The sequence below is a fragment of the Leuciscus leuciscus genome, assembly GCF_965113295.1.
Source record: "Leuciscus leuciscus genome assembly, chromosome: 15".
Taxonomy (NCBI): Eukaryota; Metazoa; Chordata; class Actinopteri; order Cypriniformes; family Leuciscidae; genus Leuciscus; species Leuciscus leuciscus.
This window is the reverse complement of record NC_138739.1, coordinates 14,660,567-14,686,331: the sequence shown is the minus strand read 5'-3', so window position 1 is coordinate 14,686,331 and position 25,765 is coordinate 14,660,567. Positions and strand designations below refer to the sequence as shown.

Sequence of the window (25,765 nt, the reverse complement as noted above, 5' to 3'; positions counted from 1 at the left end):
GTAAATATCAATTGTTTTGACAAATTAATTTGTACTATATTTTTTGTCATTCATGATTCAGAAGTATTGTTAAATAATTTGAATGATAGCTGGGCATGAATTTCCATTTGTCCATTTTGTATGAAACTAATACTGTATATAAAATCACAAAAAAAGGCGCAAGAAAGCAGCACAATGGATCATTTCATTTCTGAGCCTCCACTGTTCGAGTTTGTTCATTATAGACATTTCCATTATCCATTATTATAACATTTTAACATATTCCTATGTCTTTTCCAGGCATAAAAATTACAATAAAAAAAATTCCTGACAACCAGAGACCTGAATGTTTATCTCAAAATAAAGTTTAGTTTGATTTGATCTGCGATAATAAGTGTAAATAGTCCAATCTAAACCATAGCAGTAGTTTGTCACTTTGTTCTGAAACAAATGTGAGATATTAAGCCATAAAATGCTTTTAAAACTTACCAGTTGGACACCTCCAGCACAAACAGAACAAAACAAATATATGAAACATTTTCTTCAGCCGTTCAGTGTCTGATCTAACAAGACTATCTGCTGAAAACACTCAACATATGTGAATCCTCCCACAACAGAGACCATCTCTCCCCCCCTCTCTCTTTCTCTCCCCAACCCCCCTCCCCTCCCTCCCTTTCTCTCTCTCTAGTTTAACAAAAATCTTCATCTTTATCATTCAACAAAGATAATGTTGAAAGATTTTCTGACTGTATTAATTACGTAAAAATAGAAGAATGGAATATTGTGTGAATCTCCTTACATTCATCCTTACATGATAAAGTAGATCTTACTGGTTTTATAATTCAATTGAATATCCATATTTAAAACTCTAGCAGCTCATCTATTGAGTCAGACTGAAACCGCTGCGGTCGGGTTTTCTTCAGAAATGGGGTTTGATCTGCTGGATGGACAAACAGCTTTTGCAGGAAAGGGGCCGTTTGTCTGATGTGTGTTTAGTTTGTAGGTGATGAGCTGCTTCCTGTTTTGGTTTTTATGAACCTCACAGTCTGACTCTACCTCTAAATAAAACCATTTCCAATAAAATAGTAATAATCCAATAAATCCATCAAATCTGATGCATGTAAAACAGCTCAAGAAGATTCACAGTTCAGAGGTCAAACTGGATTCTTTGCCGCATCAAAAATCATACTACAATAGAATCAGCTCTTGGATTCTTCTCTACCTAAACTCCTCCTTAATGGTTTACACAATGCTGGCTTCAATGCCAGGTTAAAAAAGGCCATTAGGCCAGACTCATGTTCTTTTCAAATTACACTACAAATATTACAGCAGTATTACTGACTATTTAGTGGAGTAGTCTGTCTTATTCTCATTGTTTGTGTCTGTGAAAGCCTAATAATATATAAATTTATCCAGATAATTATATATAATACTTTTTTTTTTTTGATGCTGGTGTATCTGAACAACATTGAGTTTGATTTAAATGTGTTTTGACTTTATAGATTCTCTCAATATTGTTAAAGATTTGAATTTACCCTTGTATAAATCCTAATCAGGTGTCTAGTTGATTGCAGTATAAAAGAAATCTGAGGGTACGTTTACTCGTCAATGATGTGCTAAAAGCGGAAACGTTTTTTTTCTTTGTACAGATCAAAGCAATCCCCATTCATACGGATCTGTGAAAACGACTAATAATGATGTATTAGCCATAGTCACTTTTTAAAGAAAGACCACGTGCCTACGCACATACGCATTATTTTACTACTGTGCACTTGAGCCAAACGCTCTTCTATATAAATTACATAATCTACAATTTTTTTGTCCGATTTTCATTCTAAGAACGTTCATCTTGATAATACTGTATTATTACTTTGTCTTCCGGGTAAATTTATTTTCATAAAGCCAGAAACATTCACTGTAATCCCAATTTCAGAATGTTCTCCTCTGATATAAACTCCTGTTTTACTTCCTTTAAGAAAATGTGCATGACGTCACCGTTTTCACAGATTCGCGTTTTTGTAGTTTACACGGAGACGATAAGGGTGTCGTTTTCAAAAACTTGCACTTTGAAACACGTTTTCAAAAGTTTGTGTTTTCAGGCCACCAAAACGATGTGTCATGTAAATGAATGGCCAAAACGATGTTTGCAATGTGCTTTAAAGGGGTCATATAATGGTACATGCACTTTTAAAAGTTGATTGTACTGAAATGTGTGTTGGCAGTGCCTGTACACAACCATCATAAAATGATAAAAATCCATCCAGTGTTTTTTTTTTAATCTTCTTATATGTTTTCCCCCGTCTCAAATCAAACGATTGTTGATTGACAGCAGCGTTTCAACACAGACCCGCCCTCGATCGTGAGCAAGCTGTCAATCAAAGTCTGCATGGTCATTGTTGATACGCTGGAGCACTGTCTATGAGCAGAATGGCGTCTAAGCGATTGTGGTGTTCTGTTCTTGGGTGTAATAAGGAACACAGCATCATTTTGATGTTCCTAAATCCGAACCGCTGAAGACGCAGTGGCTGAGTTTGTTTTCGAAGGGAATATTCCCCACGATCAACGTCAATGCTTTCATGTTTGCGCGAATCATTTCACCAGACTGCTTTACAAACGAGGATCAATATAAAGCTGGTTTTGCTAAGAAGCTGCTCCTGAAAAAAGGATCGGTACCAACTATTCGTGTTCCCGCTGCACCTCCAGAAGAACTGAAGTGAGTGTAACGTTTTATTAACCTTTATATTCATCTTTATATTAATCTTAGCAAATCGCTTGCACGCTTCACGATGAATGCAGCTATTTTTACACTCAGGGACATTACGTGCATGTTTTCTATGTACGACGTTCTCAATATAATTCATAATCCCACGTTTATAATGAACAACGCGTTATGGTTATTGTGTTACGGTGTATGCACAGAACAGAGGGGCGGGGTGAGCAAAGCTTATTATCATTTAAAGACACATGCACTTAAACGGCGTGCTGAAAAAATAGCTGTTTTTGACCAGGTAAAATTAGTGTTTTCTTACAATACTAATGAGAATTTTTAATTAAAGTATATTACAAACTTTTAATTTAGACCCTAAAGAATCATATTAGCTTGTACAAAAATGGCATTATATGACCCCTTTAAGACAAACCATGTGCAAATTCATAAGTCAACACAATTGATGAGTATTTTCTCCTTAAAGGAGTCATGAACTGGATTGTTTTATTATTTTATAATGTTGCCTGGGGTGCCCTTATAATGTTAGTATGATTTTTACATCAAAAATTGTCAATTTATAAATAAAAGCCATTTTTCCAAGCCTGATTTCAGCCTCAGATTTGAACGCTCTGTTTTAAGGGGCGTGTCTGCTGTGAGACTGCAGTGCAAACGCCCACTGCTGTGATTGGCTGACAAGCTTGCATATGAAATAGCTAGTATTACATGAACTCTCTCGAAAACTTTTACTACGTTTTTACTATTACAGCTATCGAGATTAACAAATTGTGAAAAGTATCATTTAAAGCATTATATTTAAATCTATTCCATCACATGAAAGGTTGCAGCATGATGAGCACTGACTGAGCAGATGACAGACAGTCTGTTGATCGCGTGAATAAAGATCTTATCATTGCAACGCAATTTTTGTAAAATGTTTAGCACAGACACCTAAGCCAGTGGGAAGGGTTGTAGGAACCGCGTCATTAAAAATGAATTTAATCCACTGGTCCCTGATAGCTTGGTCCGTTTTTGGGAGAGAAAAATCATTTCCATGTTGATTCTGGCAGTCAACAACAGAGCAACTCACGTGTGCACCACGTTTCTGCATCTTTCACGGTCGAGTGCGTACTTCGAATCTGATCGCGCTCGACTGAATATGAGGGGGAGAGGGGCAGGGCGGGCTTCCTGCAGCATAGGTCTGCGGTGTCCATATATGGTATATCCTGCGCCGACTTGACGTCAAGTCGGCGCAGAAATTAACATCACGTATTTGAGTGCGCGTGCACGTGGGCTGGTTGACGAACCCAGGGGGTAAACAAACGCTTCACTTTTAAATATCGGCTTCCCGGCCAGTGTATAATCGTTAGGCAATCATAACATACATTTTTTCTCGTGGAAAAGTGAAAATTACAGGTCATGACTCCTTTAAAACAGCAGTGAACCAAAGTCTCAAAAACACAGTTTGAAATCACTAGTGTTTCTGACGTCACAAACTACCTTGTAACCAATCAGATCAACGTGTTTTAGCATATCATTAACAGCGAACTAGCAGGGAAGTCTCGAGAGAAGCCAGGTTATCCCGGTATATTTTTCGGTTGATATGAAAAATCGGATTTAGCAATATAGCGGCTGGCTGTATGATGTATATTACGATGTTATGAAGAACTATATGCCTTTCTCTGACGTTCTAAGTTTTTCAAAGAGTTTCTGATGATTGTTAGAAGGCAGACTGAGATGGCGAACAGAGTACGAATGTTGTGTAACATTAGCAACATTTTAAGCTGTTTGTAGTCAAGCAATTACTGTTATGTATTCGACCTTGTAAAGAGCGATACCATTGTGCAGCGTTTACCTCAGTGTGCCGAGAGAATCTTTGAGCTCTATAGCTTTCCTGAAGCTCAAACAGTGGAGCGTTGGCGCTTGCAACATCAAGGTCATGGGTTTGATTCCCAGGGAAAGCAAGAACTGATAAGAATGTAAATGTGTACCTTGAAATGCAATGTAAGTCGCTTTGGATAAAAGCGGCTGCCAAATGCATAAATGTAAATGTGTGAGTGAGTGGAGGCAGGGCTAATTTGCATATTCATAGCTACCACGTAGCCTATACTAAATGAGGCAAGGGTGTAAAGTTATATTCAAGCTATTTTAAGACATTATGTTTTTTGTTTGTTTTTTTTTACAAGAAAAAACGTTTTAAATGTCATTTTAGTGATAAAATATGAGTTTTAAGGGATACAATTATTGACAAATTAATTCAAATTTTTTGAAAAACTTAGAACTGAGTTTGAATTTGAATTTATATGGAACTAAGCTTTAGAAGCTTTCCATCTTTACTCTCCTCCCTGTTACGTTGCATTCGGAGATCGACTATGGCTATCACTGAGAGCTCTTTCAGGTCTGTTCATTCATCTTTGTCATCTGTTCAACTCAGTGCTATTGTCTTTCAGTGACATGGTCGTAAGAACGTTGTTTGCGTACCCCTGCATACATTTGGCTAAATTGGCTACCTACCAACACATAAGGAAAATAAAAAGCATTTCACATAGCCTACACACGGTATGAGCATGAGAGCAGTTTATGGGCTGAACACCGCAATGAGTTTAACAACACTTGGATCACAGTTCATATCCAGACTTGCAACGCAGATCACAGTTCATATCCGGACCGGAGCCTTAAAAGAGCTTGAATGTAACTGGACACCCTTGCCTTATTTAGTATACGCGGTTCTATGAATATCCAAATGAGCCCCGTCTCCACTCACTCACAGCAGCTCAGAGATCCACACGTTGACCATCACAAGCTGACCTGATTGGTTACAAGGTAGTTTGTGACATATTTTTTGAGACTGTCTTTGGTTCACTGCAGTTTTAAATAGAGGTCGACCGATAGTGGATTTTACCGATAACGATAGCTAGGTTGGGCCATACTTGCCGATAACCGATTAATCAACCGATAGTTTTTAAAATTGATACTGGATAAAAACAAACATAACACTCCAAGTAAAACAGTGCTGAAATTTATTATAAAAATAATAAAACTGTATTGAACCATGAAAACATGCTAAATGAAATAAATATATAAATATGAATAAATATTGAAGTCAATAAAAGACATTCATTCAAACTGAAACAAAAAGTAATACTCTAAATAACAAATAAAACCAGTTACATTCAAAATGTAACTGTTTAACTGAACTTTTTCAAGCCAACTTAATGAACAAAAAAGTAACCAAATTTGATCGGTATAATACTTGAGCAATACAATTGCACCTCATCATTCAAACTAACATTCATAATCATTCATGTTAGTTTGATAGTGCATTAACTATGGTTAACAAATAAAACCCTTAATTTAAAAATGTATTAGTACATGTTAATTAACAAATAATGAACAATCCTTATACTGCAGTTATTAACTTTAGTTAATGTTACATATGGAATTTTAGTCAGTGCCTTGAACTTGATGCGAGCAGCGAGAGGTAGCCAGTGCAGAGAGATGAACAGAGGAGTGACGTGGGCCCTCTTGGGCTCGTTGAAGACAAGACGAGCTGCAGCATTCTGGATCATCTGTAGTGGTTTGGTTGCACATGCTGGAAGTCCAGCCAGAAGAGCATTGCAGTAGTCAAGCCTAGAGATGACCAGGGCCTGGACGATGAGTTGTGTTGCATGCTCAGTTAGGAAAGGCCTGATTTTCCTGATGTTGTGCAGTGCAAACCTGCATGATCGAGCTGTCTTTGAAATGTGATCTGTGAAGGTCAGCTGGTCATCAAACGTTACTCCAAGATTTCTGACCGATCTTGATGGGGTGATTAATGATGACTCTAGCTGGATGGTGAAGTCGTGCTGTAGAGACGGATTGGCAGGGAGGACGAGAAGCTCAGTCTTTGCCAGGTTGAGCTGCAGGTGATGTTCCTTCATCCATGTGGAGATGTCCGCCAGACAGCTTGAGACCCGTGCAGCTTCCTCTCTGGTTGAAAGGAGAGGAAGAGCTGCGTGTCATCAGCATAGCAGTGGTAGGAAAAACCGTGTGCCTGTATGATGTGTCCCAGTGATGTGGTGTAGATGGAGAAGAGGAGGGGACCAAGAACTGAACCCTGGGGAACCCCTGTGGTCAGGTGATGTGCTCTGGATACCTCACCTCTCCATGCGACCTTGAAGGACCTACCTGTGAGATAGGACTCAAACCAGTGGAGTGAAGTTCCTGTGATGCCCAGTGATGAGAGGGTGGACATAAGGATCTGATGATTCACCGTGTCGAAGGCGGCAGACAGATCCAGGAGAATGAGGACTGAAGATTTGGAAGCAGCTTTTGCGATCCGTAGGGCTTCTGTGACTGACAGTAATGCAGTCTCTGTTGAATGTCCTTTCTTGAAGCCAGATTGGTTGACATCCAGCTGGTTGTTTAGAGACAAGAAGGATGTTAGTTGGTTGAAGACAGCTCTTTCAAGTGTTCAAGCTCTTTCACTCTACTAATGCTAGCCTAGAAATCTAGACGCACCCTAGCGGCAGCAAAATGTATTTTGCAGCCAGGGCAGTCTAGCAACTCTCCATTGACTTTCGAGCTGCAAAAACCTAAATTGGGTCAGGCCAATCACGTCGTGTATAGAGTAGGCGGGGCGGGCTTAATATAATGACGACAGAGTTGCGACGGTTCCCCCTGCCACTTGAAAATAAAGAATGACGGCTGCTGCTGGCGAACATCTTTCGAATTGGCTTTGTCCGCGACTCTGGAGGACTTGGAGTTAGAAAAAGGAAGATGTGTTCGTAGTTTTGCCGGACAGATATGGCAAAAGTTGAATCTATCAACTAGCTCCGCTGTTGGGAAAACGCTCTGGTTGGTTGCTTCAGCTGTCCTATTGCGTGCAGAGGGAATTTGAAAGACAACCATTTATCCCGCCCCTTGGATTGAGCCGTGTCTATGGTGAGTTGCCAGACCCAACATCTTGATGTAGGTCTGGCTTGCCAGGCTATAGCCTACTAATGCAGCATTTAGTCAACAAAGTAATCACTTTATAATGATATGACAAAATGTACTGTATACCTTTTAGCTGTCGGTGCTTTAAACGCACATCTAATGTCAGCGTGTGCTCTCAGTGCAGCACGCAGCATCACGTGTCGAAATAAACAACACGAGGCATCAGTGATAGTTTTTATTACACCTCTAGAGGCCGCTCTTGTACTGCATGATGCCAGCAGACCCTTCTCAGCTCTCTCTTACTGTGTAATGAATGACAGCGCGCGCTTCTCAGCCGCTCCAGCAACGGACGCAACCAGGAAAAACTATCGGTATGTATTTTTGCCGATAACGATAGTTCCACCAATCAACTATCGGTGCCGATTAATCGGCAAAACCGATGAATCGGTCGACCTCTAGTTTTAAAGAGAAAATACTCAATGGTGTTGACTTATGAATTTACACATGGTTTATCTTAAAGCATATTAAAAACACCACTAGACATACACTCACCTAAAGGATTATTAGGAACACCTGTTCAATTTCTCATTAATGCAATTATCTAATCAACCAATCACATGGCAGTTGCTTCAATGCATTTAGGGGTGTGGTCCTGGTCAAGACAATCTCCTGAACTCCAAACGGAATGTCAGAATGGGAAAGAAAGGTGATTTAAGCAATTTTGAGCGTGGCATGGTTGTTGGTGCCAGACGGGCCGGTCTGAGTATTTCACAATCTGCTCAGTTACTGGGTTTTCACGCACAACCATTTCTAGGGTTTACAAAGAATGGTGTGAAAAGGGAAAAACATCCAGTATGCGGCAGTCCTGTGAGCGAAAATGCCTTGTTGATGCTAGAGGTCAGAGGAGAATGGGCTGACTGATTCAAGCTGATAGAAGAGCAACTTTGACTGAAATAACCACTCGTTACAACCGCCCGGGGAAGCTTCAATATTTTATGAAACCCTGCCCCCCTGGTCTCTAGCCACTTAGTGTTTCTTTACAAAGTGACATCGCCAACTACTGGCCTGAAGGGGGATTTGACAATGTTGTCGTCTGTATGCAAAAAATAATAATATGGTAATTAATAATATGATAATTCCTAAATATATGCAACATTAGTTATAGAGATAAGTAGTGGTCACGTGACAAATGAACAACTCGGATTGGTGGAGCGACTCGGGAGGTGAACTATTCATGGCTGCGATTCTCAAAAGCATTGTGAGCTAAGTTGATCAAGATCAGGTGGCAATGGTTATAATGGCAGCCCATTTCTGTTTCCTTTACAGAGCCTATTTAAGCTGTCCCATGACAAAAGAATGAATGACTCAGACCAGAAGACCCTACATTTTGTCTGTTTCTCATTTGTCATTGTAATATGTAATATGTTTAAAGTTTGCATAAGTAGACGTATTGGGGCAATCTGGCTACTGAAAATGTAACCATTTATTTAATTCTGCTAAAATGAACTAAATGCTTTGAATAAAGTTTTGTTCATTTTGCTGAACGAGATTCAAAGATCCAAGTCAGTAACATGATCTGATCTTCCCACCACTATTCTTGGGTCTTTTCCAATATCTCATCTTTTAGAGATCTCCGGTGTGAAAGACCAGTGCTGAAACAGGCTGTGTCCCGATTCAGAGGCTGCCTCATTCCAAGGCCGTGAAGGTCGGACTGAGTATTGTTAAATGGGACTGTCTAGCCTATGGAGGATTGTTCTTGTCGCCTAGCAACTGTGACAGCTGCCAATGATGACTGATGACTGACAGTTACATTTGTACTGGATTTTTTTTGAAAGTTATAATAAACTGTCTGAAAACAAAACTGGTTTCACAAACTGTCTAAAGATGTTCACCATGATCCATTTCAGTATATTATAAATAAATTATATATAATCGCTTAGTCAGATATGTGTCAACATTTGAACCACTTTAAAATTAGTTTAGGTAAAGTTTTTTATTTTTACAATTTATTTTACTACATTTGAGTAATTTGAAACTCAATACTTACATTTAAAAGTGTAATTGAGCAATTTCTCTCAAGGAATCCTGCTGTCTCCAGTGTGCAGTGAATTGTGGGGTAGGCTGGGTCCATCTGTTGTATCCTTCATTTCACAGGAAATGAAGGACACATTTGGAGGCCGCATTTCGCCCGTCTTTGTCGCTCTGCTGTGACGCCATCGGCCTTCGAAGGATGCTGCCTCTGAATTGGGACGCAGCAACAATGTATGGCTGAAACAGGCGGGGGTCATCATGACACTTAAGGGCTCCCTGCAGTGTTCCGCCAAAATAAATGCTTGATGGTTTAACATCTGTAAATGAAGAAATTAAAACATAAATATTAAGAGTTGAAACTTTACAGTTGTGCTATAAAATAAAATTTTGTCATATCAAACTTTTCATTAAGATTAAGCTTAAAGTACTTCTGGACTAATGTCTGTGTAAATCAGGTGAAGCAGCAGACTGAAAATACTCAGTTATACTCATTACTTCCAGCATACTCACTGCTTCAACATAATATAAGGCTGCTATTTTAATGGTTATTAACATTTTTGATAATATACCAAAAGTGGTGGTGAGTAATATACCCCCCTACTGTTGGCTATTTATATGTAATGTGTTTTATTGGTACAAGATTGATTTCACATTACTGATAATTATTTTATTTTAATCTTAAAATCAAATTTTGTCATCTTAATTAATTTGCTGCTATGACAGCAATAATAAACATAATAAAAAGACAATAATTTCAAATATTTGAGTCTCTGCTCAGCATTTGCACCATATTTAAACATCAAATTATACTATAGATGCAGAAGTTCAAAGAACACAATTTATTTCTCTCTGAAAACAACACCATTTAATTTAGTATTTTATATTTAGTATTTGTTTAGCATTATTTATATTATTATTTATTTATTATTAATTATTTAAATAAAATAAAATAATTTAGAAGAGCTCTACTCAACAGTAGCCTTCACAATCTTTGGAAGATTGAAATCCACACTGAGTTGCCATTACTGAGCTATAAAATTGCATAACCTCCTGAGACCGAGAATTTATTTATTTATTTAATTTAGTATTTTTTCATGTCACTTCATTTATTTAGAGCATAAGAAACACTGTTGTGGACACCAGGACTCAGTTGTTCAAAAAATAAAATGACATTAAATGGCATGTATAGGCAAAGACAATGGGATATATATATATTATATTATCATAGTTAAAAATCATGAATCATCAGAATGAATTGATGGTTAAATGGATAGTCCCATTCAGTACAATGTATCTGTACTGTATCTAATTTGCATATCAATGTGTTCTTGGGGCAACATGTAATGAAAAAAAAAGTATAATAATAAGAGTAATAATTGGCTATATTTTCATAATATTATCTAATATTTCATATGAATATTGATATATAATTGCCTTCCCTATTCACTTGTGTCCCTAAAATGCCTGATAAACATGATTTGAGTCCTGATGTCCTCTACATTGTATGAAATCAATGCCCTGTTTTGTAACAAAGTCATATTTTGATTAGAAACCCCATAACATTTTCCTGAGAATTTGATTTATGACAAACAATTAGTACGATTTAAATTATAATTACAAAATATCTCTATTTTATACATTGAAAGGGCTCTGGAACCCAATGTATGTGTAGTGATCTAGCCGGAAACTGACCACATATGGACTTGTATTATACAATGTATTTTCTATATGATGCAATGTATATTCCTATTGGCTAAATCTGTGATACTCCACTCATATTCTTACTTTATATTCTGATACAAAGGGTTAATAAAGCCGAGAGCTGTATTGGTCTCCCCTAGTGCTGGGTAATTATTCATTCAAAAATGCTAATTGCTGAAAGACTGGAACGAGGCACCTGGAATCTAATTTCTAACACTAAGTAAGTTAAACCACTGTTTTTTAATGGGTTTTATTTGGTCGATCGTTTATACAATTGTTTAATAAATTTAATTTCATTAAAAAAAAATTAAAACTTGAGGACTCTGAATACATGTAGTATTAGATTCAATGTTGACAAAATATATATTTTTTTCATTTTAAAGAGTTACGAAATGCAAATGACACACATTCGGTCGGTGGAATGGCCGTCATTTTTAAACACCCAGGTGCTGTGTTGTTGTCGTGGTGTAACGCCCCATGCTCTTTACACATATACAGACATAAAACCGTGACGTGTATGCATGGTGTCAGAAATTCAATAAAATATATTTTCCAAAAGAGAGGACAAAGTCTAACGTTATCCCTGGGCCCCAGAACAACTAAACTAGCGCAATAGGCCAATAGTATGGGTGGGGCAGACCTGAGACTCTAGTCTAGACTCTAAGTTAGTAGCTCAAGTTATCTTTTTGATCGAGTATACGAGACGTACAGATGAACGATCAAATCGGTATTGTTTATTATTTTCGGTGAAAATGGGCGTCTTGTGTTTTTCTCTCCCAGCGCTGTTATTTTTAATCCAACATGGTAAGTAAGACATGATATTTTGATTTCTCTTCCGGGTTAAGTTTACCAGCTATAAAATCTTTATATTCGACAGAGAAGCATTTATTATTTGTAAATTGCTCTCAGTGTGTTTTGCTTTGGACCATTGTAGTAATATCCCCTCTTCTAAAACGATAAAGCGACGAAATGTAACAAGTTTTCAAGTTGATGTTTATGTGGCGCAGTTCGTGAATGAAATGGGCAAATAACTTATATAAAAAAAAATGTTTAAGTGTTCCATGCTCAGTTTGTAGCGGATCCCGTCCTAACGATGGCCCAAATTGGATTTATTATTTTGATTTTGAAGTTTTTTTGTACATCACACATTCATGCAAGTGTACGGACTCCAGGCAAAACACCAGAAGAGACGAAGACAAAAACGTTTGGCTCTCTGTTGCATACTCACATATTATGACCAACACCTTATTCATAACTTATACAGTTGATTATGACACACAGAACTTGTAGCTAGTTTTACCGTCGACTGCTGAACGTTTCGTTTTCCCCGGATGTGCACTCAATTTTCAAAATAATAGTCCCACATACCCCTGCTAAAAAAAAAAAAACCCTAAAAAACAGCCTTGGCTGGAAGTAGCTGGTCAAAGCTGGTAATTACATGGTTAATAAATTATTTTGAACTTATACTGACCTGCTGTTCATATGTAATATTCATAAAGGGTAATAAGAGGCTTTTAAAATAACTGGTTGCATGAATTCACTAACATACAGAAAATATAAATCAGGATGTGTTGTAATGTTCCATTAAACTCATGCATGTTTGTCTGAGTGAATGTGTAAATCAATGATGTTCATCATCTGCTGTTGTTTCCATGTGCTACATTAACCAAAAAGTGATTTATAATGAACTGTTCATTTCTTCTTCAGCTGTGTTCGCTGTTGGTTCAGATGAAGTGACAGTGTCAGTGATGGAGGGAGATTCAGTGACTCTAAACCCTGATGTTAAAATAAACCAACAAACTGACATTAAATGGTATTTTGATAAAACTCGCTTAGCTCAGATCACTGGAGATCAGAGTAAGATCTGTACAGATGTTCAGTGTAAAGAGAGATTCAGAGACAGACTGAAGCTGGATCATCAGACTGGATCTCTGACCATCACAAACACCAGAACCACAGACTCTGGACTCTATAAACTATGGATCATCAGCAGCAGCAGCGGTCCAACTATCTTCAATGTTACTGTCACTGGTGAGGAATTTAATAATATTTTAAAAGCATGAGTATATTTAAATCACATTTGTCTGTACCTGTATATTAATTCACATAGTCTAAAGATGATTTCTTCAAAAACACATTTACTGTTAAAGTGGAATTTGTAGATTAAACTACAAAAATAAATTCATTTTGATTTAAAACGTAATCATTACCACTGATGAGCTGTTAGTTTTGATTTATACAATTTCTGCAGTTGTGTTCTGGTTAAGAGTTTCTCATCATAAAATCTCTGATCAGCTTCTCTTAGATTAGTATTTGATGTAAAATAAGTATTCAAATAGGCTATGTTAAACACAAAAACTGTTTAAAACAACTTTTTTTTAGATTAAAGTTTAGAAAGGTGACAGATCTAGTGTAATCGTTTTCATTTCCACAGTTCTCTCAGGTTATGTAGGGTTTTTTTTTTTTTTTTTTTTGGGCGAGAAAAACCCAGTCTGTGGAGGGAGAATGTCACTTTAGTAGCCAATATTCCACAGGAAAACTGAAGTCTTGGCAACAAATCTACAAAAGGATGTAAAAAAAAAAAAAAAAAACAAGATTCAAAATAAAAGACATGACACTAGTTAGAAACACAGACTCCCGATATATGTCCATGAGACTGTCTGCGCTGACTTCACATTGCATTTTATGTGGCATTATGAATCTTGCAATTTTTAGATTCAGTTATCAACAGGAAAAATGCATAAAAATAGTGCTACTGTTTTCTGTTGAGCTAGCAGTGCTGTGATGTTGCTGTTCTTCACAATCACACCAGATGGAGCCATTTATCAGTTAAATCAATATAGTCAAAGTAGAAAAGTGTAAATATGACTCAAAGATATGCATAAATATCGGATGTATTATCATTCACTCTCTAGTCATAATGACTGCCTATCTTTATCTGTTCCAGATTCAGGTCTGTCTTCAGCAGATTCAGGTCTGTCTTCAGCAGATTCAGGTCTGTCTCCAGCTGCTGTTGCAGGAATATGTGTTGCTGTTCTACTGGGGGCTGCAGCTGTAACTGCTGCTGTGATTTATTATTGCAAGCGCCAAGCAGGACAAAAGGGTGAGTATTACACACATGTCTTAACAGGATTGAAAATATGAGTTTTATCGTGTGAATTAGGAAAAGACTTGTTAAAAGATGTGAACATGTATTTTTATTCTAACTAACCTAAGTTATGTGTGTTTAATTGAGTTTGTTGTTGTTTGAACAGACATCGAGATGCAGAACAAGAGTGATCAGGTGAGATTATGTACAGTAAATATGTCTGCCAGCTAAACAACTGTAAATTTACAACAGATTCAGACCTGTGAGATCTGTATGTGGTGTGTCTGTAACACTGTGTGCATGTTGTGGCTTAAAAAAAACTATAACCATAATAATAACTGACTATTTATTTAATTTAATTATTTATTTAACATTCGGTGTCAAACACCACTTAAGGTGTAACATGTACAGTGTACATGTTACACCTTAACCCTTTCGCACGTACGATCACACCGGTGTGATCAGTCTAGGCTGGTCCCTGGAGCGTACGATCACACCGGTGTGATTAGAACGGTCAGTGCATGACGTGATCAACTGCTAAATTCAAATGTGCTTTCGCGCGCGTTGGCTGGCGCTGAGCCAGAGACAGGCGCGCTCAGAGCTGTCATAAATCACAAGTTTTCAGTGTTTTCAACCACATAATGTTTATTTTAGGTTCCAGACATATAAGTACTAAAAAAACAATACATTAGAGTTTGTAAAATACACACTGATGTCAAAGGAAGAGGCAATAATAATCCTTTCCATTATAATTTGTTGTATTCATATCAGATACACATTGTGTAAGTAACTTTAAAGTTTACTCTATTCTTCTCCCAGTTCACCTGCCACTTACTTGTATATTTTTCGGGAGAAGTGGATGAATTCACGTGTTGTAAATCCAACAGATCCGATTCTCTGAACTGCGTCTGCGGCACAAACTAACATGGCGGCGCCCATCGCGAATACAGCTGAACTAACGCGATCGTTATAAATGTGTTTAAACAACAAAACACTTCCACTTGCATATATTTGAGAACCGGAATATCAGATGTTTCATGTCATATCTAACAAATTTGTGAATATTTTGAATAAAAAAGGAAAAATGACATAAAAGCAGATCATCATTCATTCAGCTCTGTTGTTGCTGCGGTGTGTCACGTGACAAGCAATGACGCGTCACCACGGAAACCATAAAGTGACACATTCTAAATAACGGTCGCCTTGAAAAAAACTCACGCTGGGGGGTCAGCCAGAATATTTTAAACTTACGTGTGAAAGGGTTAAGTGGTGTTTGACACCGAATAGAATGTAAATGGTTTTTTTGTTTTTTTGTCCTTTATTTTGATCACCATGTAAGTTGAGGTTCACAAGTGAGGCACAAATTACTCCCAAATGAACTAAATAATAAAATATATAAAGCAAAAAGATCTTGCAACTTTATTTATAAAGTAAGTGTCTTATTATAACAAGCCATTTACGATAGTAGGATTGTCTAGTTTCTTGTATTTCTCTTGTATTTTTGTGTAACTGAATCATCAACCTTGTTCATTTATTTTACCTTCTGTGAATCTGTGTTTTCTTACAGGAGAATCATGAAGACGACTCAACCCCTAATCAGACTGAGCCTCTAATGGAGAACGCTGCCAATGGGACGATTCTTAATCCGACTGAGCCTCTAATGAAGAACGCTGCCAATGGGACGATTCTTAATCCGACTGAGCCTCTAATGAAGAACGCTGCCAATGGGACGATTCTTAATCCGACTGAGCCTCTAATGAAGAACGCTGCCAATGGGACAATTCTTAATCAGACTGAGCCTCTAATGAAGAACGCTGCCAATGGGACGATTCTTAATCCGACTGAGCCTCTAATGAAGAACGCTGCCAATGGGACAATTCTTAATCAGACTGAGCCTCTAATGAAGAACGCTGCCAATGGGACAATTCTTAATCAGACTGAGCCTCTAATGAAGAACGCTGCCAATGGGACAATTCTTAATCAGACTGAGCCTCTAATGAAGAACGCTGCCAATGGGACAATTCTTAATCAGACTGAGCCTCTAATGAAGAACGCTGCCAATGGGACAATTCTTAATCAGACTGAGCCTCTAATGAAGGACGCTGCCAATGGGACAATTCTTAATCCGACTCAGACTCTAATGAAGGACGCTGCCAATGGGACAATTCTTAATCCGACTCAGCCTCTAATGAAGAACGCTGCCAATGGGACAATTCTTAATCCGACTCAGCCTCTAATGAAGGACGCTGCCAATGGGACAATTCTTAATCCGACTCAGCCTCTAATGAAGGACGCTGCCAATGGGACAATTCTTAATCCGACTCAGCCTCTAATGAAGAACGCTGCCAATGGGACAATTCTTAATCAGACTGAGCCTCTAATGAAGATCGCTGCCAATGGGACAATTCTTAATCAGACTGAGCCTCTAATGAAGAACGCTGCCAATGGGACGTCTCCTAATCAGACTGAGCCTCTAATGAAGAACGCTGGCAATGGGACATCTCCTAATCAGACTGAGCCTCTAATGAAGAACACTGCCAATAGGACGTCTCCTAATCAGACTGAGCCTCTGAAGAAGAACACTGCCAATGGGACGTCTCCTAATCAGACTGAGCCTCTAATGGGGAACGCTGCCAATGGGACGTCTCCTAATCAGACTGAGCCTCTAATGGGGAACGCTGCCAATGGGACGACTCCTAATTAGACTGAGCCTCTAATGGGGAACGCTGCCAATGGGATGACTTCTAATCAGACTGAGCCTCTAATGAAGAACGCTGCCAATGGGACGTGTCCTAATCAGCCTCCAATGAAGAATGCTGCCAATGGGACGTCTCCTAATCAGACTGAGCCTCTAATGGGGAACGCTGCCAATGGGACGTCTCCTAATCAGACTGAGCCTCTAATGGGGAACGCTGCCAATGGGACGACTCCTAATCAGACTGAGCCTCTAATGGGAAACGCTGCCAATGGGACGTCTCCTAATCAGCCTCCAATGAAGAATGCTGCTAATGAGACGTCTCCTAATCAGACTGAGCCTCTAATGGGGAACGCTGCCAATGGGACGTCTCCTAATCAGACTGAGCCTCTAATGGGGAACGCTGCCAATGGGACGATTCTTAATCCGACTGAGCCTCTAATGAAGAACGCTGCCAATGGGACGTCTCCTAATCAGACTGAGCCTCTAATGAAGAACGCTGCCAATGGGACGTCTCCTAATCAGACTGAGCCTCTAATGAAGAACGCTGCCAATGGGACGTCTCCTAATCCAACTGAGGCTGCTAAAGAGACATCACTTTAACATCATGCTTTTTAACTTTCTCAGCCTTACCAAGATGGCATTAAATTGACTGCTGCACAGTCTTGTACTGTATATTCCTTCATTAGAGAACAAGTTAGATGGACAGCTTTATTTGATTTATTAGTTGTTGAAACAATTTGCTGAGAGTATTTATAACATTCCATGTCTAAATGGCTGCATTAATGACACCGGTGTTGAATGTCAACGAACGGAGGTAAGTTTGCTGTAATATACACACCTCTTAACTCGTTGATTAACAGTGTGCTCCACTCGTGTCTAATTAGGTTTGATTATCTGAAAGTGCTCCACATGTTTAATTAGGTTTCATTATCTGGACTTGCTCCTCCCGAACTTTGTTAATAAAACATATTTTATCATGCTTGTATATATATATATTTTTGTATATATATATATATATACATGTTTATTTATTATTATTATTTATTTTTTTGTAATTATCATTATAATTATACAATTATCATTGTAAGTATGTGCCAGAGGAATATTCATATACAGGGTGGGCCATTTATATGGATACACCGTGGTGGCATGGGAGTGGTTGGTGATATTGAGGTCCTGTTTGTGGCACATTTGTATATGTCATGGTCACCACCCATCTTGAGGAGTTTGCCCCCTCACATGTACTGGTGTGCCACAAACGGGACTTTGGTGTCACCAGCCATTCCCATGTTGTTGCGGTGTATCCATATAAATGGCCCACCCTGTACACTAAACTCCTCACAAAAGCTTGTACCACAGATCTGACCATGATATCAATCAGTATGAACTGGACTTTGGTTGAATTTTTTTATTAATGTTTCAGGGATTTTGTCATTTTTTTTACAAATATGAGCCAATGTTGTTAAAAAAAGTGCCTTGAACTTGAACCCAACTTTTCATGTTCATCTGATAAATGCTAATAAAAGAAGATCAGATTTTCTCATAAACTGCTGGATTCTTTGAGTTTGTTTGTCTGAACGATTTGATTTTGTTATATCAGAAATAACTGAACTTAGCAGAGTCAAGTGGACTATATTAGTGAACGAATGCAGGGAACAGTGAATGAGGGTCTAAGGTGTGATTTGGAACAGGGCCTCTGATTGTCGACTTTAAGCGTTATTAAATCACGGCAGGGCTTGACATTAACAGCCGCCAAATGTGTTTGGATTTCAGCAGTGGCGTGTAATGCAGTCACTCCTATAGCCACTTTGGCAGCTTTCATTTTATAGGCTATAGCCTATAGCTAATATATACATTTTTCAAAAGGCATCTGAAATAATAAACTAAGTGTAATGTATAATTAAAAAAAAAATACATTTTTCAATATATAGGCCTATCGATACTGAAATATCTGAAATGCTTCCAATACTCATTTCCCACAGAATAGATACACGATACCAGCTGCTCTTTCTCTCATCTCTCCAACAGCGAATGACACACAAACCCGCTTCCCCTCATTTTTCATTTTCTCCGGATGAATATTATTGCTTTTACAGCTTGAATTTTGGCCTGGGATTGCGCATAGTTTTACTCATTCCCGCAGATTTTGTTCTCACACAAAAAGTGTGGCACACAGAGCCACTTCAGAGTACTAAATTGAGTTCTTATTCGCTGTTTATTGCGCTTAAACAGTAAAATACACACAAAATAATGTCAAAATACCAGTCTTGGCGAATATTCATGTAAACACAGTCAGTTATGTTTTAAATGAATGTAAACAGTTGAGAAAGAAAACACATGTGTAACAGTATAATGGATCCATGCGTCAGGTCTTAAAGTGATATCAGCCAAATATACCTGCTGCCAAATTACGAGATTACATAAAAAATATCTATATGGCATTTTAAGGTATCGATGTCAAAACTGTGGCCAGTGAAGTGGCTAGTAACTTTGGGAAAACCACAAGACAGTGGCTTGTGAGCAAAAAGTTATCAAGCCCTGATTCATGGTATATTTCTGAAAGGAAAATGACAAAAAGGTGTCGCAAAAATGAAAAATATTACCCAGAATGCATTATTTTCTATGAAAATTACAAAACAAAAACTTGATTTTTTGTACTTGGATTGTGGACTGTGAAGACTGAAGCCGCCAAAGAAGACATCTGACCACTACAAACCTTATTCACAGCAGCGCCATCTTCAACACCCAAAGAGGAGAACAGAATTCTCCTAAGTTTTAAATCTTTCTCATCATACCAATGACTGCAATGAAATTAAGACCATTTTACCAGTCACACTGAGACATTTAAAATGATACCAAACATGAAAAGGAAAAACAATAGATTCACAAGATACATCATATGTGATAATCTAACAATCTTAGTGAGCTTTTGGTGACTTGAGGAAAAAGAAATAAGGAATGAGAAAAGTTTGGACAAGACAATGTCCTGTGCTCTTTTTTCGAGATCTTCTGTCCAGGGTGTGTTTTATTGCTTTATTGTAGGGTGTGTTTTATCTCAGCTTTTGTCTTAGCAGGAAAATCAGTTCTTACAAGCTTTAACGGACAGCTCTTTTGGTTATTACATGCATCCTGTCACGGTAAACTGCCCTGCCAATCATCTTGTCACAGTTAAAATTCAGAAATGCTGTAGCATGTTGATCTGCCAGTCGTGGGTCTTTCATGCGGAGAAAATGTTCTCGCCAAATTCACAACATACGCACATGAATTTGTTTTTAACTTTGTTCTAACCTTTTAAGGTGTTTTATTGGACAAATATTTGTATTTCCAAAGCATTTGCAGTGTTACTCTATACAATTAAAAGTGCAACATAAACGATGTAACATAAATGAAAAAATAAAAATGTAATTGACAAAAACAAAACAAAAACATTAAAACTTTCAAATAGATTGCATTGAGAAATAAAATATTAAAGAACATTCATCATTTTGACCACCAGGGCCAAACGTACACTGTATTGAAAAATAAGTAATGAAAATATTTATAATACAGTTGAGAGGAGAGCATTCATTTTAATTACATATACATTTACATTTAGACCATATTATCTTTTTAATGCCCATTATATATCTTTCCTCAAATAGTGTGGGTTATTTTTCAATACAAAATCAAAAAGCATTTTTTATTGCACCCACACTAAATCTTGGTTGTTTTTTTTATAACTGAATTTAAATTTAAATCCTTGCATATATTTTCATTTTTACAGATTCAAACTCCCAGATATATCATTTTATATATTTTTTTTTCTTCTTTTAACCTCTTGTAGATCTGATGTCATAAACCAGTATAGCAACAGTAGCCACGCCCACTAGAGCAGAGATGACCAATCGGATCACAGCTTCAGTGGTATTGCAGCAATGGACATGGACTTCTGAAGAAAAACAACAACAATGAGAAATGATAAAATAGATGTGTGAGCTCTTTTCTAAGTCTGAAAGTGAATGGTATATAACTGGACAAAAAGGTACCATAAAAGTAGGCTAGTTCTTATGACTTGTACAGGTTATTCTATAGACATTTTGGTCATATGATAACTTTGTATGAGAAACAGATTGTAAATTAAGTCATTGTTCACTGATTAATGGTGTCATACAGCTCACAAATCTCATATTAAAGGTAGTATTTGTTAAAAGAAATAGTGGTACACTGTTTGCAAGAAAAAACACGGAGCAATAGGATCTGATGTGTGACCCTGGACCACAAAACCATTTTTGACCGAGATACAACTATTGAAAATCTGGAAACTGAGGGTGCAAAAAAATCTAAACATTGAGCAAATCTCCTTTAAAGTTGTGCATTTCTGTTCACGATTGTGCTGTATTCACTCATAAAAATAAATGTTTTACATATTTATGGTAGGAAATTTACAAAATATCTTCATGGAACATGATCTTTACTTAATATCCTAATGATTTTTGGCATAAAAGAAAAATCGATCATTTTGACCCCATAAAATGTATTGTTGGCTATTACCACAAATATACCCGTGCGACTTATGACTGGTTTTGTGATCCAGGGTCACATATTAGGGCCAATTATGTGTGACATCATCAAAACCAAACTAGATTTAAAGGGTTTTAAGGTGCCATGTTTGAATTTGAATTTTTTTGGATGAACTATTTAATGTTTCCTTCATACAGATAAACTGCATTCTGTTCCTAGAATCTTAAAAGTTATTGGTCTTGGTAAAATCAACATAATATCTGTGTGAATAATCTCTAATATCACAGCTAATGTACCTGCACATGTGTGAGTGATGTTGAGAGGATGAGTCTGGTTGCTGATGGGATTGTTCAGACGAGCTGGAAAACATGAGAGAACAGAAATAAATATGAAAATGTTTAATCATTTTGTGAAGGACAGGACAAATGATGTCTCTACTCACCATAGACAGAAACACTGAATGTTTTTGTTGATCGTTTCGCTCCACTTATCTCTAGTTGATAAACTCCAGCATGTTCAGTTGTGGTGTTTGTGATGGTCAGAGATCCAGTTTGATCGTCCAGCTTCAGTCTGTCTCTGAATCTCCCATCAGGACCATTAAATGTGGAGAGGATTTGCTTCCTTTTGTTCATTTTAGCTATGAAAGACCTTTCAGCTCCAAATATCCACACCATGTCATCGTCTTCATGTATTTCAGTAACATCATTGTGTAGAAGGACAGAAACTCCCTCCATCACTGACACCGTCTCAACACATAACACACCTGGAGAAGATTTTAATGTTAAATTTTGAACTATATACAATGCATAGCAATATATTCATAACTTACCAGTCAGACGCCACCAGCACAAACAGAACAAAACAAGCATGTGAAACATTTTCTTCACCAGTTCAGTGAAACGTCTGACCTAATAAGACTATCCACCAGAAACACTCGAACTGATGAACAACCACAGCAGAACTGGTGTGTGAATCCTCCCCTGACAGAGTTTGAAGACCCTCCTTCTCACACGCACACACATCCACAATAAACATGTTATGTATAGTTACATGTTCTTATGTTTCTTATTAAAACTTTAACTGTTCTTAATGTGTGAAAACTTTTTCATTTTGATCAATAAAGAGGAAAAAAAGTAAATCTTCCTAATATTAAATTGATTATAAAACATTTGTGATAATTCAATTCTTACATGTTTTGTATGGGTGGGGAGGGGGGTAGAATTAAAACCATGGCACCTCACATGATTATACTGAGGTGTGACGCTAGCTTTAACTCAAACTGAAACAAGCGGTGGTTGATTTTCTTCAGAAAGTGGTTTGTCCTGTTCTGTGGGCAACAACATCTTGTGTGTGAGTGACTGGCATTCACTGCATCTGTGTTTAGATCGTATGTGAAGGGCTTCTTCCTGTCCTATATTATAAAACCTCACAGTCTTGAGACAAAAAACACTTCACAGTTTGATGAATCCATCAAAACTGATGTATGAAAACAGTTCAATTAGAGTCACAAGTCAGAGGTCAAAATTATATCTCTCATACTCAACTGCTTTGCAGCAAATTTCTTAACGTAAATATTCTGATCATAAAAATTCAACAACTGAGACATAACATCTGACGAACAGAAACCAGTCCCTGAACAGAGCAGGGGTCAATATAAAAAAAGTAGCAGTCAGTAGGCCTATGTGTGTGAAGCGGCTTCTTTAAGTGCTTATCTTAATGGACTGCAGCAGATTTGCCAATTCTTGCTGTGAGATGTTACTCTACTCTTCCACCATAGGCACTTGCTTACACGTGGTTTGACACCGCAAAGATGATCAGCTGTTCCTCTGTCTCCCTGTAGCACTGTCTTAGGCGCCGGCTTGGTTTATTGCTCTGTTCAAATCTGCAGTTATCATGATAAAAAAATAAATAATTTATATAGCGCCTTTCCCCGAGCTTAAGGACGCTTCACAATAAAGAACAATAACATATCAATCACACCGTAAATCATATGGACAATGAAGGTTAAATAGATTGGAGTGATATGATTGTTTTGTGTAAGTTAAGGGGAGTCCATCAACTGGGTGACCTCATCTTTTCGTGTTCAGCTAGGGAAATATTGGAAACATTGGAAAAATTTGAGGATGAGTAAATGATGCCTAATAATGTCATGGATTTTGAGCATATTAGTGGGAGATATACTATAGTGTGCCAGTAGTCCAGAAAAATGCATTAAAATAGTCAAGGAGAGATGTAATAAATGCATGGAGTAATGGTTCAACTTTTTTAGGGCTAACGTATGGACGAAGTTGGGCGATACGACAAAGTTGAAAAAACGCTTCTTTAGAAAGTTTGCAGGCATTCAGGGTCAATGAAGGGTTAAGAATGATACTCAAATTTGGGAAAACTGATGTAGCAGCATAAATGTCAAAGCTAAGAACATTAGTTACATATATTTTATTTTATTTTTGGGTAACACTTTATCTACAGTGTCCTTGTTACATATGTTACATGTACTTACCATAGTACCAGTAAATTATGCATAACATGCAACAAACCCTCAACCAAATCATAATCCTATACCCTAACCCTATAGTAAGTACATAGTTAATTAATATTACTCAGTACTTAAATATATAATTACACTGTAACAATGACACCTTAAATAGCCTATTTTTGTAAGGAGTAGAGGGATCAATACGCTAATTAAGATTTCAGTTTTACTCAAGTTCAGTCTGAGAAAGTTTGAGTTGAGATAACCCTTCAATTCACTGACACATGAGGGTAACGAAGCAGTCTGGTGGATATGATCTGGCCGACAAGCTGTATATATCTGTACATCATCAGCTTTAAAAAAAAAAAAAAAATATATATATATATATATATATATATATATATATATATATATATATATATATATATATATATATATATATATATATATATACCATGATGATTAATAAATAGACGCAAAATGTAATGAATAACAGAGAAATTATCATTAACCAGAACATCCTGGTTGAGTAAGACAGAAAGGGACAGTTGTTATTGCGCATAGATAAGTACTGCTTATCTTTGAGATCAGATCCAGGATAATGCAATGCCTGAGATACCAATCTCTGAAGAGCAAGACAGTAATAGTTTGAGGCAGACCATGTCAAAAGCTGAGTCAAATAATAAGAGAATGGAGAGAGACCCTTATATTCACACGCATACCCACAATGAACGCATAGTTACATATGCTAAATGCCCTTATGTTTCTTTTTAAAACTTAAACTTTAACTGTTCTTAATGTGTGAAAACTTTCTTCATTTTTATCATTTAACATTGATCATTTTTTGTTGACTGTGTTCAAGACATAAAAGTAGAAATATTGTAATTTCATGTTAAAATAGAGCTTATTGATTTTAAAACATTTGTAAGAATTCAATTCTTATTTGTTTTTTGTTTTTATGGCAATAAATAAATAAATCCATCTGCCATCTCACATTACTGTCTTACTGAGGTGTGACATTTAGCCCAGTCAAATTAAACACCTTATGTAGCCACGCCCCTTTTCAGCACTGCGCTTGTTGTCTCTTGTCTTCTGGTTTGTATTTCCACAGCGATCTTAATAATTTATGAATGAACTGCCCGTTTTAAAATCTTCCCGGTCTACTGACATATGTTAAGACATCTGCTTTAAACATTACAATGCTCGTGATAACTTTCGTTAACCCTACAATAAGTAAATCCTCTTCACCAGCTCATTACTCTTCCACAACGATGCCATAAATACAGAGCAACCGCTGAACCGGTTTCAGAAATGTGGTTCCTTCAGAAATGTGGTTTGACATGTTATTGTTGTTTGTTTAGACTGTGGATGAGGGGTTTGACGTCACCTGTACATATTTTATCAATGCATCACTGATATCATACTGTGATCAACTGGATCAGGTGTGGCTTTTGCTACTGGAATGTTGTGATATGAGGAGGAAACAAACAATTATAACCGAATTAAAGCAAATCTATAGTAAAAGCCTCATAGGAGTAAATCATAGGAAATTTCCATTGAATCAATTATCTAATAAATACAAATAATATTTAGATTTGCTTTCTTTATTATTATTATTATTATTATTACCAATCACCTGTGTTCCTTAGTCCAGTATCTTGGTGATATATCGTA

General features: G+C 37.2%; 3 protein-coding genes across 10 annotated transcripts in view; 1 reads left to right on the top strand and 2 right to left on the bottom strand.

Moving 5' to 3' along the window:
* LOC309476224 (SLAM family member 5-like) overlaps positions 1-13,029 on the bottom strand; it is a 232,245-nt gene extending 219,216 nt beyond the window's left edge. For 2 of the 5 annotated variants that reach the window (XM_082139492.1, XM_082139491.1), the window contains exon 1: positions 469-608. In XM_082139492.1, coding sequence (XP_081995618.1) covers positions 469-517 — 49 coding nt within the window. In that variant the 5' untranslated portion in view covers positions 518-608. Of the gene's footprint in view, positions 1-468; positions 609-9,647; positions 9,949-12,560 lie in introns of those variants that run through there. The other 3 variants (XR_014197970.1, XR_014197971.1, XM_082139493.1) reach the window with 3 other exon arrangements.
* LOC309476014 (uncharacterized protein) lies at positions 9,957-18,665 on the top strand. The gene is made up of 6 exons (XM_082139091.1): positions 9,957-10,215; positions 10,377-12,136; positions 13,040-13,363; positions 14,280-14,435; positions 14,587-14,615; positions 15,988-18,665. The coding sequence occupies exons 2-6, from the start codon at positions 12,085-12,087 to the stop codon at positions 17,122-17,124; spliced, it is 1,698 nt and encodes a 565-aa protein (XP_081995217.1). The 5' UTR covers positions 9,957-10,215; positions 10,377-12,084; the 3' UTR covers positions 17,125-18,665.
* LOC309476281 (uncharacterized protein) lies at positions 18,156-23,483 on the bottom strand. 4 transcript variants are annotated; one of them, XM_082139569.1, is made up of 5 exons: positions 23,408-23,483; positions 22,860-22,940; positions 22,061-22,381; positions 21,915-21,977; positions 18,156-21,046 (listed from the first exon to the last, which is right to left on the bottom strand). In XM_082139569.1, exons 3-5 carry the CDS (start codon positions 22,350-22,352, stop codon positions 20,928-20,930), a joined length of 474 nt encoding a protein of 157 aa, XP_081995695.1. In that variant the 5' UTR covers positions 22,353-22,381; positions 22,860-22,940; positions 23,408-23,483; the 3' UTR covers positions 18,156-20,927. The 4 variants fall into 4 exon arrangements, with proteins under 4 accessions (XP_081995695.1, XP_081995694.1, XP_081995693.1 ...); XM_082139568.1 differs by having other exon boundaries at positions 22,860-22,945; positions 23,408-23,434; XM_082139567.1 differs by lacking the exon at positions 23,408-23,483 and having other exon boundaries at positions 22,860-23,201.
* Between the last annotated feature and the right edge of the window lie 2,282 nt (positions 23,484-25,765).